This window comes from Coregonus clupeaformis, chromosome 25 (genome assembly GCF_020615455.1).
Source record: "Coregonus clupeaformis isolate EN_2021a chromosome 25, ASM2061545v1, whole genome shotgun sequence".
NCBI classification, from domain to species: Eukaryota; Metazoa; Chordata; class Actinopteri; order Salmoniformes; family Salmonidae; genus Coregonus; species Coregonus clupeaformis.
Window position 1 is genome coordinate 10,929,376 of NC_059216.1, and position 17,705 is coordinate 10,947,080.

Sequence of the window (17,705 nt, forward strand, 5' to 3'; positions counted from 1 at the left end):
TTCACTCAAAATCTCACGATACATGGCCCCGTTCATTCTTTCCTTTACACGGATCAGTCGTCCTGGTCCCTTTGCAGAAAAACAGCCCCAAAGCATGATGTTTCCGCCCCCATGCTTCACAGTAGGTATGGTGTTCTTTGGATGCAACTCAGCATTCTTTGTCCTCCAAACACGACGAGTTGAGTTTTTACCAAAAAGTTCTATTTTGGTTTCATCTGACCATATGACATTCTCCCAATCCTCTTCTGGATCATCCAAATGCACTCTAGCAAACTTCAGACGGGCCTGGACATGTACTGGCTTAAGCAGGGGGGACACGTCTGGCACTGCAGGATTTGAGTCCCTGGCGGCGTAGTGTGTTACTGATGGTAGGCTTTGTTACTTTGGTCCCAGCTCTCTGCAGGTCATTCACTAGGTCCCCCGTGTGGTTCTGGGATTTTTGCTCACCGTTCTTGTGATCATTTTGACCCCCACGGGGTGAGATCTTGCGTGGAGCCCCAGATCGAGGGAGATTATCAGTGGTCTTGTATGTCTTCCATTTCCTAATAATTGCTCCCACAGTTGATTTCTTCAAACCAAGCTGCTTACCTATTGCAGATTCAGTCTTCCCAGCCTGGTGCAGGTCTACAATTTTGTTTCTGGTGTCCTTTGACAGCTCTTTGGTCTTGGCCATAGTGGAGTTTGGAGTGTGACTGTTTGAGGTTGTGGACAGGTGTCTTTTATACTGATAACAAGTTCAAACAGGTGCCATTAATACAGGTAACGAGTGGAGGATAGAGGAGCCTCTTAAAGAAGAAGTTACAGGTCTGTGAGAGCCAGAAATCTTGCTTGTTTGTAGGTGACCAAATACTTATTTTCCACCATAATTTGCAAATAAATTCATTAAAAATCCTACAATGTGATTTTCAGGAAAAAAAAATCTCAGTTTGTCTGTCATAGTTGACGTGTACCTATGATGAAAATTACAGGCCTCTCTCATCTTTTTAAGTGGGAGAATTTGCACAATTGGTGGCTGACTAAATACTTTTTTCCCCCACTTTATATATAATTTATTATTATTATATTATTAGACTATATAAACGCAACAGTTTGTGACAAAACCATCAGTAGAGTTGAAAATGTGATGGAAACCCATTTAACTTATTTGGTACATGGGAATTAAATCACACCAAAAAAATATTATGTGCACTGTGTCATCACGCACAGCCTTTTATCCACAATAAGTCAGTTTGATGGAAACATCTCTGGTGGGAAAATGCACATATTGTTTTATGCAGATTTTTTTAACCTTGCTATAGAAATGTATCAATGTGACTGATTGTGGGGAGTGGGAGGCAGGGTACTGAGCAATGCAGTAGAAGACCATGAATGTGGTGCTGTATAAATGCCTTGGCAACAAAAGAACTGATCCTTTTCACCAGCTGCACAAAAACATGAACGAATAGTAGATTGTGTCTCTGAAAATGTTGAAGACAAGTCAAGTGACTATCCTACAGTTTCCTACATTGTTGCTCAGCCTGGTCCCAAAACTCTAAGTTCTTTAGCCAACTTCATATAGTCTATAATGGCATGATAACAATAGAAGTTAACACATACTGTAAAACGTCAATTTAAATGCCTAAACGCCAAGGCTCAAATAGCCGCCTTTCCCTTTTAATAGCCGGGCAACGACATTTTAGCAAATAAAACCGCTATTTCAAATAAACACTGGGTGTAAATTAATTGTTTACGAGGTTACATAATTATTTAAATGTAATGACAAATATATATATAAAAATAAATATCCCCCCCCCATCGGCAGTAAGAAACTGCTAGCCATCGGCTACCAACAGCTGAGAACTGCTAGCTAACTGGCAAATAAAAACAGTCAACAAGTTCAGGAGTACAGACCCCTAGAAATCAGCCGATCACCCTCTAGTGGCGGAAGTAGGAACTGCCGAAATTGCAGTCAAAAGGAGAATAATTATTCTGTCAAGGATATATATATTTTTTAATAGAGGCATACTAACACAAAATAAACGTGACAGTGCAGGAAATGAAGAAATGTATTAAAATGCTAGAAGTGAATGCTGGAATTAAAAAAAACAATTAACTATGCAAATGTGGTCCTCTGTAGCTCAATTGGTAGAGCATGGCGCTTGTAACGCCAGGGTAGTGGGTTCGATCCCCGGGACCACTCATACTTAAAAATGTATACACACGACTGTAAGTCGCTTTGGATAAAAGTGTCTGCTAAATGGCATTATTATTATTATTATTATTAAATGAGCAAAAGCTGTGTGCATTAAGAAAAGACGCCTGGCTCAAATCTAAGCCAGTCTAATAAGCACCTGTTGTGTTCAGTGATTCATCAAAAAAAAAAAATCGGCCCTGGCATTTCTAACACACCGGCCCATTTTTTCCCCCTTTGAGGCCCCTCATTATTAACAAGATAATGATCATTTTGTGCAAAATACCCAAGTTAGACAAGCCCACTGGGCTAAAAATGGAACAACACATCGAAATGCCAGATCGCCCCTACTGCCTGGCCAGGTCACCACAGTCTGGAGCCCCATGCCAACACTCGGCTGGAACAGTTGCTGCTGGGACTGGGTGGATCCCTCAAATCAGTACTACCCCTTTACAGCGCCATACATTCTGCAAGCACAGCTACATTCCAATTTCAGCCCTCTACTAAGTAGGTCAGGGGTAGCTCTTATCTTCGGCACCCTGGTCCTGAGGGTTGTTGGTACTGGGTTCAGCCACGTTTCATCAACAGCTTCGCATTAGCTTTCATACAGCATGGACATAGACTCTTAAAGTTTTTTTACAAGTCATGGAGTTTGCATGAATGGACTCCGTAATGGGAGGATAATGCACCAACAATTTATACAAAAATACATTTTTAAAAACATAAAAACAGAGAAAGCTACAACGATGTTAAAAATGCAAAGATGGATTTACTTCCTCCATTATTCAGCCAACAGTCAATTTGATTAAATGACTCTAGGGGGTACTAATCCATCACAGCCTGCGTATTTTAGAATAATTTTTATACATGTCTTTATAAAAACCATTCCAGACTATTTGACTTCATGACAGGACTTGTCCCATGTTAGCTATGTCTGATGTTATTGTAAAGCTGTTAGCAGTAAAACAAATCCCCCCGGCTTTTCTTTCAGCTGAGTGGTCACTTCATAAACCTTTGGGCTCTTTTGACCCCAGAGGTGCATTTGAGCTGGAAAGTCCCGACAACGTCATACTTTTATTGTTTACTTTCACACAGAGCGGGGACTTATTTTCAACACACACATTCCTCTTGGTTCTTCACTTTGACCAATCATTACCTCACAGAGAGACAACATTCCCAGCTGCCCGTTAACATTTATCCATCCACAGGAGGAGACAAATTGACAACGTGCTTCTTTAACTCCTCTGGGTTCACACGTTAGTTCAAATGAGCCGCAAAATGTTTTTTTTTAAAACTACAACTTGAGGGTGAAAAGGGTTGGGAGATTTGTTTGAGCTATACAGACGCCTTTCGCAATTGAAGCATCAGACTGCATTCAGTCTTTGAGGAAACGAGACAACTCTTCATGAGGGTGGCACACGTCCCCCCTCCAAGCCACTGGCCTCTTTTGGCCGTGGTGGTGGCTAAAGGACGGGCAGAGAGGAAAAGGGAGCTATTGACACATTGGCATTCTTCAGCTAGTGGAAGCTCAGTGCCAAATGTGTTCAGTGGAGAAGAGAGAGAGGGTGGGGGGGGCACAATGTGGACACAGGCACAAAGGAGCACTGTGCAGAATTCTTACTAAATATTATTAGCAATGAAATGTATACTTAACAAAAACATAAAATGCAACAATTTCTAGGATTCTACTGAGTTACAGGAAATTAGTCAATTGAAATAAATTCTATGGATTTCACGACTGGGCAGGGGTGCAGCCATGGGTGGGCCAGGGAGGGCATAGGCCCACCCACTTGGGAGCCAGGCCCAGCCAATCAGAAATAGTTTTTCCCCACAAAAGCGCTTTATTACAGACAGAAATACTCCTCAGCACCCCACCTCCCCTCCTCAGACGATCCCGCAGGTGAAGAAGCCGGATGTCGGGGTCCTGGGCTGGCGTGGTTACACGTGGTCTGAGGTTGTGAGGCCGGTTGGACGTGCTGCCAAATACTCTAAAACGACGTTAGAGGTGGCTTATGATACAGAAATGAACATTTCATACTCTGGCAACAGCTCTGGTGGACATTCCTGCAGTCAGCATGTCAATTGCATGCTCCCTCAAAACTTAAACTTCTTTGGCAGTGTTGTGTGACAAAACTGCACATTATAGAGTGGCCTTTTATTGTCCCCAGCACAAGGTGCACTTGTGTAATGATCATGATGTTGGATGGATGATCTTGGCAAAGGAGAAATGCTCCCTAACAGGGATTGAAACAAATTTGTGCACAACATGAGAGAAATAAGCTTTTTGTGCATATGGAACATGTCTGTGCTCTTTTATTTCAGCTCATGAAACCAAACACTTTACATGTTGCGTTTATATTTTTGTTCAGTATAATTTAAAGGAAGCACCCCCCACTATGCAGGTTAGCTACACTGGCCAGGCAAAGCATAGGAATTGTTTTAGATTCAGACACATTCTGATCCTTGTTTGGGTTTGCATATTAAAAAGGGTCTGAGCTATGCAGAAGGGACAGTCCAGCTCCAGAATCACACAAAGCCCCTCTGCCAGGCCAGGCCTGACTGACTGTGGGCAGGGAATTCATGGGTTTCTGAGCTCTGCTTTTCAAATCCTCCAGATGTTCTTTATTCTGCAGTTGCCAGCCCTTTTCCACTTACCAATGCAGGACTCTGGCTGAAGGCAAATCACCTGTAACTTTGGATTAGAATAACTCATCACTGTTACATTAGTTAGCCAATGCTAGGACGCCAAACCAACTTTACTTCAAAAATCAAGTCAGAGGTTAGTAATGGACATTCAGCTGTAGACTGCCAAGTGATCATTGTTTACCAGTCCATCTGAGAAGTCATATCACACAGCATATAGCCTACTGTACGACTAACTATATAAAGTCAATAAGATGTTAAAAGGGCTGGTCTTACCTTCCCCCATTGGGCCCTTATGGAGAGCACTGTGGGACTCCTCTGGCATGGCACTCAGGCCTCAGGATCTGCCAAGACAACATAAAATAGGGTCAGTCTCAAGTCAGCACGTGGACTCATTGTAGTACAATCAACAAAACATAAGCGTTCACATAATAATGCTGAACTCTGCTGAAAACAGCATGAGGACAAAACACATATGTTCCTCTGAAGTATGGCCAATGTGATACCCTGTTGTCAGTCACCTCAATCTAGATTATGTACAGTATTGATCTGCAGTACCTGCATCTCCCAGCAGATGAACATCCAGCTTCATCACAGCTGTAAACCTCTCCTTCTCCCATTGCTCAGCTGCCCCAGTGAACACATGATCCTTGTATTATTAATGCACGTGTTACACCATCTTGTGTGCCTACATTCTAGACCATGCTAAACAAACTCATACATTCCTCACTCTAAGCTTACGCATGAATGAGGGAAACTAGCTGCATTCTTATCAGCATTTGAGAAATTCCTCACATTCCACTGATGACTGCATGGTTAGTCTGTTCTGCGTTAGCTCGCACCAGCCACTCCGACATATGGGGCTCTATAGGCCTGTGTAGATAGCCATGAGTTTACAACATGAGCTCATAACAGACCAGTGACTGGGAGTCTGCGGCAGTGACATGAGACAGAGCTACAGGGTCCTAGCTGGGATGAGACATCCAAATTCTGCAGCCACCTGAAGAATGTGTGAAAGTAATGGTGAGATCCTGTCAAACTGAGGCCTTACAGTAACCTACCACAATCCACAAAAACATTTTCCATAGCTAGCTACCCTCTTCCATAATAGTTGCCCCATTCAAATCAACAAGGGCAAGGGTTTAATTGAATCAAAAGCTCTTTGAGGCATACTTTTTCATAGGCTTCACATGTTGACAGGTTGGGAAGTTCAAACACAGTGGCCTGCAGTTAGGTTGGCCCTCATCATGCCAGAGTACTTTGGTCTTACTGATGAGGTGTGTCACCTCCAGGCCCAGCCTCCCTGCCAGTTTCCCACATCACTGCTTCTCTCCCTCCTTAAATCAAATTAATAGTGATCATTATGGCTGTGAACTCGTCTCCTGTGATTCCTAGCGAGCCTCAATCTTTCAGTTGCATACTTCACGCAGCTAGATCAGAGAGGCAGGAATTCTTTAGGGATTAGTGCCGGCATTGTTCCGAGTGCAATCTGTGGCCATTGCTACGAGCTGATAGGGTGGCTTGCTGAGGCCAAGCCCACTGCCACTCGAGGTTTGTCAATTAAGTTGCACAGGAATGCTGGGTGAAAACAAGAGCCCTGCTCAACACATTATGATCACTGGTTTAACAGTGAGCAGTGCGCCTGCAGCTGTGGAGTTGAGTGTGTGTTAACACCATGGGGCCTGGGAACCATGCACCAGAGGCCTTTTTATTGGTTCTAAAGCATGAAACACCTAGAATCTCACTGCCGATAGGTACTTATCACAGTGGGAGGCCATTCTTTCGCTGGCTCGAACAAAAAGCGGTACCTGCTGCGTGCTGACCCGGTAGCGATGAACCTGCCATTTCTACTTGTAGAATCGCAATGCTCGTCAGTGGCCAACAACTCGACTTTGAGCCAAATCAGAGAACAAACCCCCACGTGGGTGAGCCATCATGAGTGACAGAAAATAAAATTAATAGGGCATTTTCTACATCCACTGTAGCCAGTATTGACAGTCATAATTACATCACAATGGATTAGTTTCCATGAAACAGCTGCCTGTGTTAGCTGCGGAATTAACTAGTTAAAGGACGCTGCACTGCTGTGCTAGCTAGCAAATATGCTAGCTAAACAATTGGCTATGGGCTGGCACTGTCAGTATGGGATTATGGAGAGTGAATTAAATTGTTTCTTCGTAATCTTGCTAGGTAGTTATCTAGGCGTGGCCATCTGGCTAGTATCAACAAGGGCTTTCTACAAAATAGCAACATTAGCACAGCTAGCTAGCTAACATTGGAATTGAGACCATAAACTAAGCAACACACCGACATGCATTGCCAAACAACACTACTGCCACCTTATGGTTTGGAATATTTTAACAAGGCTGAGTGGCTGACGACATGAAGTTCTTTGCTGTGTGAACACAAAAGAGATTGACTGCCAACAATGTTCAGAGGTGCTAAGTACTATAGGCAGGCAAACATTACAATCCTACCGGGGTCTCTGTGCTATAAAACATGAGTCGAAGAGAAACAAATCATTTTACATGCTGTGTTACAGCAAGCTATCAAATAGGGAACAGGTGCTACATCTAGATATCGTCATTGCATTGCAGTGAATGAAAGGCTGTAATTAATCAAAAAGGTTCGTAAAGCTTCAAGCCTCTTCAAAAATACCCTTTGACCAAGTACAGCCAATTGATTTTAAAGTGGAGGACTTCACCAAGAGTGTTCATGTCTAAGGAAAGACTTTGAACTTCTCCCCCAGTGCACTGAGCTACTGAACAAATCCACTTCAGACAGTTCTGGAACTATGATCTCATAGCTATTCTAGCTGAACGACCACGACTACACTAATCTCTCGGAACCCTTACTGGTCAATGAGCGACTAGACAAGAAGTAAGGGCTCAAAAGGTAGACCTCCATTAACTGCCAGATCCACAAAAGAAAACATTTATTCTAGCAAGAACAAGGTCAGCAGAGCAGAGCAATTTATCACACCCCCAACCTACAGATTTACTGCGTTTTAAACTCATTATCCATCATCTCAGGTTTGCTGAGCTATGAAAACTGTATATCACTGTTTTCCTAAAGTGGGAAGTAAAACTTCCTTCAAATCCTTAAGAAAACACTAGCCAGGCTGACACAGTTATGTGGAGTTGGCCACCTGTGCTGGAGCCATCCTTCTTTACACACAAATGGAGAGCATTTGTTCCCACAGCTGATAAGTGTGTTAGCCGCAACCTGAACCTCCCTTCTGGAGATCTGGAGCTTGTTCTCTAAGTGGACACAGATGCCACCACGGATAATCTGATGGTGGTTAAGTTAAAGAGCTGCAATGGATCACTTGGTCTGTAATATCCCTTTCAGCGGAGTAGATGATACCTCTTGTTCCTGTGATCTTATGGGTTTCTCCTGATCCAGACTGCCGGAGTTTGAATTCCAACAGGAACCTTTTTATAACAAATGACAAACAGTTGTTACAGGCACATGTTGCCCTGAGATTATAGGCTGTGCTCAGTTGGAGAAAGAGAGATTGGGAGATAAGCGAAATTCAAATGAGGTAATTGTGTCCAATGACCCACCCCAAACAGAAACCATAACAAAAGGCTGACCCAGTCCTCCCTGTACTTGAGACCCAAGGCCTGGAATTCTTGACTGAAAGGCTCCTTGGGGAGAGATTTGATTACTATCTGGGGAATATCATTCACCACTGACAGCTCCCAGTGTTGCAAGGGAAGTGAAACCTTGAACTAACAGAGGGCAGACTATGGAGGGTAAGAAAAAGCCCAGGCCTCTCCTCTGGGAAGAAATGCCACATCTCAATTGCATATTATTCGCATCCCCTCGTAGTCTTCTCAAAACCCATTGGATGAGAAAGCCAGAGGTCCCGCCCCTCTGACTTTCTCCTCCAATGGGTGTTGAGGAAGAGACTACGAGGGAGGACGCGAGGAGTATACAATTTAGATCTTCCCTCTCGCTCTCTGGAGAGGGTTAAACACAGAGGGCACAGACAGATCAGGAAGGAAGTTACATTTTACCAACCTGTGAATTTCCTATTGAGCGCCATAGATAACGTCAATTATATTGCCTTTGAACCCTAAGGAATCATTTGGTATGACTTACTGACTCAGTAGTGCCTGGGGGAGGTTTCTATCAGTGACAATGAAATATGTGAATAAACGGCTGAATCTGATGGTGAAATTGTACTTTTTGCTACTGCTGCATCATAGAGCAATTTCCTTGCTGCATATGCATAATAAGATGAAAGAGTGTGCCTTTTCATTCCCGTCTTGACTCAGTTGCCCAATCATGCAGAGAAAGCCTGCTCCCCATTACATGCAACAACTAACTTGGCAAATTAACTGTTTCCGGGTGCGACATGAATCAATGAAGCATTAGAGAGCAGGCAGGCTAAGAATAGTGTAGTAGAATGTAGGCTGCTCCACCCCACAGTCAGCGAGAGACCACATAACATTCCCTCGTCCCCAAACAGTCTACCCAACAAGACTCAAGGGATTCTGGAAATACTACACAAGCCTCCGGGATGTCCTCATTCAGACAGGACACCGTCAGGATGTTTATATACAGGAAGTGAAAAATAGAAACCTAACTGAGCTGACTGACATCCAGGTCTATAGAGTGACAGACAATAATAATAACTATTGACTATTACTATACATTTTTTCCAGTGGTAGGGCCGTCTATCTTGTCGACCTCTCTTACTCGTAGACATTAAACCAGTAAATAGTGATAGGAATACGTGGATGACATCAGCGCTATGGAAACATCCCAATCCCAAAGTATTTAAATTTGAAGTGTGGCATTTTGCTGAATGGCACCAAAAAACACTCAGGATCAAGTGTCCACTTTCCCACATTACTCCTGCACTATGTCCCTGACACAGCCCACAAGAAACCAACAGCCATTCATTCACTGGAGAACACAATGAACCAGACAGACACACTCCCACTTAACTTCAATCAAACCAGCTCATTCTAGAATAGCATCGCCGTAACCTCTGACTTCAAGAGATTTAACAGCTTTGTAATTACGATTCAGAGCATGCTGCCGAGATGGGCCGATAAGCGATCTGTCCCTCTGAACGCCCACCGAGGCCTGTGAAGATAGTGCCATGTGTGGGCACAGCACTTACACATTTTAGTCATTTAGCAGATGTGCTTATCCAGAGCGACTAACATTAGTGCATTCATCTTAAGCTAGCTAGGTGAAACAACAACATATCACAATCGTAGCAAGTAGGGATGTGACAAATGGAAAAACTCAGATAAAACGATAAGAAAAATGGTTTGGTCTCAGTGTGTCCTTTTCAGATGGCTAAGCATTGCACATGTAGTACCATTACTGTACCTCAATTCCACCTTGCAAATGTGCATTTCACCACCTTCTCAAAGTATTGCCATACAGGACTTCGCTGCTATCGCTTGCTTTTGACATTTTCCCAACTGTTAACGACGATGAAGTAGTGGTGGAGAGTAGACTAAAAAATAGATTGGACTCCTTGCACGTCGACTCCCGGTGTCAACTTCCATTTCTGTGTGTCAAGATTAAGTATTTTTGGAACGGAGGAGACTGATTAGTTGCCGTACTTCCGAGAACACAAACACTTGCATTCTTCATATCGAGCTAGCGAGGGACATAGATAGAGGGGAGGGGCACAGTATAGGAAGGTCGGCCACCAGGCAGACAGTCAGAACCGTGCACTAGGCCCATCTATCGGAAAGAAAAAGCTGTGTGTGTGTGTGTATATATATATATATATCTCACTCTCACAACTTCAGTAAAGCAGGGCCTATCAATGAATAGGCTAGGATATTCTACACGCAACCTACCGAAGACTGAACACACACTTACAATCATTAGCAAAGAGAAAGAGCAGGCGCGAGGACGCAGGCAGAAAGAACCGTGCACATGTCTTGGTAATCTGTATCTCGCAATGTTGTCCTGCATGCCTCGCAAATTCACCGAAGTAGCCTAAAGTTTGCCTCTTCCCCTCTGGCTTTATTTAAATTACACAACTTTCCCCAGGCCTTTATAGCCTATCGTCTAGTTAGGCTATAACACAGCAAAGAATGTTTTAGGGCAACTGCAGTGGGATTTGAATTTTGTGGGGGGGGGGGGAATAAAGAAAACATCCTAACCGAATTAACGTTAACGATCCCAATTTTGTTTAAACATTTACACCCCCTATTTCCCCCCAACAAAGTAGCCATCAGCCTAGTCAGTGGGGGGGGGGGACGACAAGCACCAGGGTCTTGAAGATGATGCACACTTCGACTGGAAGCCAGTGGAGTGTGCGGAGGAGCGAGGTGAGGACTTGGGAAGGTTGAACACCAGGCGTACACCTGTGCCATCTTGGCCTAACAAATCACTTCCCTCTGTGGTAAAGAAAAGCATAGCCACTTTCACTCCACCATGAATGTCCTGCAACCACATAGTTATAAAAGGTGATTTAGAATGGGCAATTAACATACCGATACCTAACAAGTGAAAAGTGCCGTCTCGTTCATTGGCTATTGGCTAAGTTAGAACCTTACTTATGACTGGATTTATAGACGCAAGTGCTTTTCCATGGTGGTATGCTGTCTGGTGTTATTAGGGAAGTGGTCCACCATGTTAAGGGCAGAGGTGAAGTCTTCTGGTTAAACTTAAAAGGGCAAGTCTAATGGAGATGGAGTCTGATTTATGTGCAGTTGTATAGCACCATCAACATTATGATGGCACAAACACTCCCTCTGACCTCCCTTAGCTCTCCAGAGTCCTAAATCACTTAAAGTAACGCTACAAATCTTTTGTATAATTTCAGCCACTAGTTTTGAAAGAAATGCTCACGAGACAAAACTGGTTCCTGAAAATTGTGCACAATTTTGTAGTATGTCATCCGTTTCATATGGCATGTTACGAATTCCAATTCGTACAATATGTAAATGCTTAAGATCCCAGACTGCATCTTTAAACACTATTGCTGTCCCCAACCCCAAAAAAATATTGGTTGACCGAGAGTAGTCTGTCCTTCCGACCAATTGATTGGTAAAAATCTTTAAAGCGTGCATTTTTCTATTCATAGACACACCCTGTTTGAATAAAATCAACTATATGTAGGCTACTGAGCTTGTCTGATTCTTTAAGCACTGCGATAAAAAATTAAGACAAATTACTAAAGAGGGAGCCAGAGATCAATATAGCCTAACCAGAAGAAGGAAAAAAAATAACTGTTCCCAACCCGACTACTGGACTTTGCAGATTCTGCCGTTATGCTCCTGAAGTTGCCGGTAATAGGCTACACCAGCGGTCGGCCACCCTTTTCCATTTGGAGTGCCAAGTTATCATACCATTTCTACTGATCTGCTTGCTAGTTATGATTTTCATATGCACATTTTCGTGGAACAGTTGTCATTTATAATAAAGTCTTCATATCTAAAAATCAATTTCATGTGGTTAATCAAAGGTCTATCTAAATGAAAATGATAAAGATCTAAGAATAACATCTATTGCCAATATGTAAATATAACCTACATAAAGCCAACTAATAAAAACATTGCAGCCCACAGGTAGAAAATATCCTGATAAAAATAAATATCCTATAAATCACATTGGCTATGCATGGCCTGTCTGCAAGGAACTTGAAACATTGTATCAACTATTAACTTGGTCTGAAGCTCCTGCTAGCAAATGTGCAACATTGCATAAAATATTCTGTGCTCTCAAAGTTTGCCGAGCCCTGACAGACAGACACAGCTGTAGGCCATTTGCGCAAGGGATAAGAAGTAATTAGGTAGGCCTTTTCTATGACGTTTACACCAGATCAGAGCATGATTTTCAATTTGTTTTATGCTGAGAGGTAATCAAAAGGGAGAGAGCTGGAAAGATTTTTCAAATAGGCTACATTGAGGAACTATTGTCATTCTCAGTGGATGTAAAAACAGACTTTGTTTACTTGCTGTTTGAGGAGAAGAAAAACATTACTTTGAGAAGCTCCACAGTGATGGTGAGTTAAGATAATCAGATATAGTATCAGATCCCCAAATGGGCACATTTATAAGCCTACATCTGCACCCAGGCCAGGTAGCCTAGTCCTACTTCTATGCGTAATCAGGTGCGTGTCCTTACTCATGATTGACGAGTCATAAATGGAATGAAATAAACAAAAAATTGATTGTAGCCTAGATTCTGTGCTCTGCAAACAACGTGTCCACTCCTGCAATGACAACAGTAAGACCAATAATAAATAATAATTTGAATGCATTAACAAAAATTACCGTAACTAAACAAACATTGTAGATGTACTACTGGAGAGCCATCCCCGCAATGGATTAGTCCACTCAAACAGGTGTGAATTGTGTGTCAAACACACACACACAACCAGTCAAAAGTTTGGACACACCTACTAATTCCAGGGTTTCTTTATTTTTACTATTTTCTACATTGTAGAATAATAGTGAAGACATCAAAACTATGAAAAAACACATATGGAACCATGTAGTAACCAAAAAAGTGTTAAACAAATCAAAATATATTTTATATTTGAGATTCTTCAAATAGCCACCCCTTGCCTTGATGACAGCTTTGCACACTCTGGCATTCTCTCAACCAGCTTCATGAGGTAGTCACCTGGAATGCATTTCAATTAACAGGTGTACCTTCTTAAAAGTTAATCTGTGGAATTTCTTTCCTTCTTAATGCGTTTCAGCCAATCAGTTGTGTTGGTAAAAGACCAAGTCCATATTATGGCAAGAACAACTCAAATAAACAAAAAGAGAAACGACAGTCCATCATTACTTTAAGACATGAAGGTCAGTCAATCCGGAACATTTCAAGAACTTTGAAAGTTTCTTCAGGTGCAGTCGCAAAAACCATCAAGCGCTATGAAACTGGCTCTCATGAGGACCACCACAGGAAAGGAAGGCCCAGAGTTACCTCTGCTGCAGAGGATAAGTTCATTAGAGTTAACTGCACCTCAGATTGCAGCCCAAATAAATGTTTCACAGAGTTCAAGTAACAGACACATCAACTGTTCAGAGGAGACTGCGTGAAATCAGGCCTTCATGGTCGAATTGCTACAAAGAAACCACTACTAAAAAGGACACCAATAAGAAGAAGAGACTTGCTTGGGCCAAGAAACACGAGCAATGGACATTAGACCGGTGGAAATCTATCCTTTGGTCTGATGAGTCCATATTTGAGATTTTTGGTTCCAACCGCAGTGTCTTTGTGAGACGCAGAGTAGGTGAACGGATGATCTCCGCATGTGCGGTTCCCACCGTGAAGCATGGAGGAGGTGGTGTGATGGTGTGGGGGTGCTTTGCAGTCAGTGATTTATTTAGAATTCAAGACACACTTAACCAGCATGGCTACCACAGCATTCTGCAGCAATACGCCATCCCATCTGGTTTGCGCTTAGTGAGACTATCATTTGTTTTTCAACAGGACAATGACCCAAAACACACCTCCAGGCTGTGTAAGGGCTATTTGACCAAGGAGAGTGATGGAGTGCTGCATCAGATGACCTGGCCTCCACAATCCCCCAACCTCAACCCAATTGAGATGGTTTGGGATGAGTTGGACCGCAGAGTGAAGGAAAAGCAGCCAACAAGTGCTCAGCATGTGGGAACTCCTTCAAGACTGTTGGAAAAGCATTCCTCATGAAGCTGGTTGAGAGAATGCCAAGAGTGTGCAAAGCTGTCATCGAGGCAAAGGGTAGCTATTTGAAGAATCTCAAATATAAAATACAAAATGGTTACAACATGATTCCATGCGTGTTATTTCATAGTTTTGATGTCTTCACTATTATTCTACAATGTAGAAAATAGTTTTAAAAAATAAAGAAAAACCCTTGAATGAGTAGGAATGTCCAAACTTTGGACTGGTATTGTATGTACAGTGAGGGAAAAAAGTATTTGATCCCCTGCTGATTTTGTACGTTTGCACACTGACAAAGAAATGATCAGTCTATAATTTTAATGATAGGTTTATTTTAACAGTGAGAGACAGAATAACAACAAAAAAATCCAGAAAAGCGCATGTCAAAAATTTTATAAATTGATTTGCATTTTAAATGAGGGAAATAAGTATTTGACCCCCTCTCAATCAGAAAGATTTCTGGCTCCCAGGTGTCTTTTATACAGGTAACGAGCTGAGATTAGGAGCACACTCTTAAAGGGAGTGCTCCTAATCTCATCTTGTTACCTGTATAAAGAGACACCTGTCCACAGAAGCAATCAATCAATCAATCAGATTCCAAACTCTCCACCATGGCCAAGACCAAAGAGCTCTCCAAGAATGTCAGGGACAAGATTGTAGACCTACACAAGGCTGGAATGGGCTACAAGACCATCGCCAAGCAGCTTGGTGAGAATGGAAGAAACACAAAAGTACTGTCAATCTCCCTCGGCCTGGGGCTCCATGCAAGATCTCACCTCGTGGAGTTGCAATGATCATGAGAACGGTGAGGAATCAGCCCAGAACTACACGGGAGGATCTTGTCAATGATCTCAAGGCAGCTGGGACCATAGTCACCAAGAAAACAATTGGTAACACACTATGCCGTGAAGGACTGAAATCCTGTAGCGCCCGCAAGGTCCCCCTGCTCAAGAAAGCACCCGTCTGAAGTTTGCCAATGAACATCTGAATGATTCAGAGGAGAAGTGGGTGAAAGTGTTGTGGTCAGATGAGACCAAAATTGAGCTCTTTGGTATCAACTCAACTCGCCGTGTTTGGAGGAGGAGGAATGCTGCCTATGACCCCAAGAACACTATCCCCACCATCAAATATGGAGGTGGAAACATTATGCTTTGGGGGTGTTTTTCTGCTAAGGGGACAGGACAACTTCACCGCATCAAAGGGACGATGGACGGGGCCATGTACCGTCAAAACATGGGTGAGAACCTCCTTCCTTCAGCCAGGGCATTGAAAATGGGTCGTGGATGGGTATTCCAGCATGACAATGACCCAAAACACACGGCCAAGGCAACAAAGGAGTGGCTCAAGAAGAAGCACATTAAGGTCCTGGAGTGGCCTAGCCAGTCTCCAGGCCTTAATCCCATAGAAAATCTGTGGAGGGAGCTGAAGGTTTGAGTTGCCAAACGTCAGCCTCGAAACCTTAATGACTTGGAGAAGATCTGCAAAGAGGAGTGGGACAAAATCCCTCCTGAGATGTGTGCAAACCTGGTGGCCAACTACAAGAAACGTCTGACCTCTGTGATTGCCAACAAGGGTTTTGCCACAAAGTACTAAGTCATGTTTTGCAGAGGGGTCAAATAATTATTTCCCTCATTAAAATGAAAATCAATTCATAACATTTTTTACATGCGTTTTTTTTCTGGATTTTGTTGTTGTTATTCTGTCTCTCACTGTTCAAATAAACCTACCATTAAAATTATATGTCTTTGTCAGTGGGCAAACGTACAAAATCAGCAGGGGATCAAATATGTTTTCCCTCACTGTATGTATGTACAGTTGAAGTCGGAAGTTTACATACACTTAGGTTGGAGTCATTAAAAATCATTTTTCAACCACTCCACAAATTTCTTGTTAACAAACTATAGTTTTGGCAAGTTGGTTAGGACATCTACTTTGTGCATGGCAAGTAATTTTTCCAACAATTGTTTACAGACAGATTATTTCACTTACAATTCACTGTATCACAATTCCAGTGGGTCAGAAGTTTACATACACTAAGTTGACTGTGCCTTTAAACAGCTTGGACAATTCCAGAAAATGATGTCATGGCTTTAGAAACTTCTGATAAGCTAATTGACATCATTTGAGTCCATTGGAGGTGTACCTGTGGATGTATTTCAAGGCCTACCTTCAAACTCAGTGCCTCTTTGCTTGACAACATGGGAAAATCAAAAGAAATCAGCCAAGACCTCAGGAAAAAAAATGTGTAGACCTCCACAAGTCTGGTTCATCCTTGGGAGCAATTTCCAAAAGCCTGAAGGTACCACGTTCATCTGTACAAACAATAGTACGCAAGTATAAACACCATGGGACACGCAGCCGTCACATACCACTCAGACATACCGCTCAGGAAGGAGATATGTTCTGTCTCCTAGAGATGAACGTACTTTGGTGCGAAAAATGCAAATAAATCCCAGAACAACAGCAAAGGACCTTGTGAAGATGCTGGAGGAAACAGGTACAAAAGTATCTATATCCACAGTAAAACGAGTCCTATATCGACATAACCTGAAAGGCCGCTCAGCAAGGAAGAAGCAACTGCTCAAAAACCGCCATAAAAAAGCCAGACTACGATTTGCAACTGCACATGGGGACAAAGATCGTACTTTTTGGAGAAATGTCCTCTGGTCTGATAAAACAAAAATAGAACTGTTTGGCCATAATGACCATCGTTATGTTTGGAGGAAAAAGGGGGAGCTTGCAAGCTGAAGAACACCATCCCAACCGTGAAGCACGGGGGTGGCAGCAGCATGCTGTGGGGTTGCTTTGCTGCAGGAGGGACTGGTGCACTTCACAAAATAGATGGCATCATGAGGAAGGGAAATTATGTGGATATATTGAAGCAACATCAAGACATCAGTCAGGAAGTTAAAGCTTGGTCGCAAATGTGTCATCCAAATGGATAATGACCACAAGCATAATTCCAAAGTTGTGGCAAAATGGCTTAAGGACAACAAAGTCAAGGTATTGGAGTGGCCATCACAAAGCCCTGACCTTAATCCTATAGAAAATGTGTGGGCAGAACTGAAAAAGCTTGTGCGAGCAAGGAGGCCTACAAACCTGACTCAGTTACATCAGCTCTGTCAGGAGGAATGGGCCAAAGTTCACCCAACTTGTTGTGGGAAGCTTGTGGAAGGCTACCCGAAACATCAACACCATTATCCCAGAAACCCTAGACCCACTCCAATTTGCATACCGCCCCAACAGATCC

At 42.8% G+C, this 17,705-nt stretch overlaps 1 protein-coding gene across 3 annotated transcripts in view; it reads right to left on the reverse strand.

The window, feature by feature from the left end:
• Positions 1 to 17,705, reverse strand: part of LOC121539227 (pleckstrin homology domain-containing family G member 3) — a 96,370-nt gene that overhangs the window by 66,772 nt on the left and 11,893 nt on the right. For all 3 annotated transcript variants that reach the window (XM_041847568.2, XM_041847567.2, XM_041847569.2), the window contains exon 2: positions 5,090 to 5,157. In XM_041847568.2, coding sequence (XP_041703502.2) covers positions 5,090 to 5,138 — 49 coding nt within the window. In that variant the 5' untranslated portion in view covers positions 5,139 to 5,157. The remainder of the gene's footprint in view (positions 1 to 5,089; positions 5,158 to 17,705) is intronic.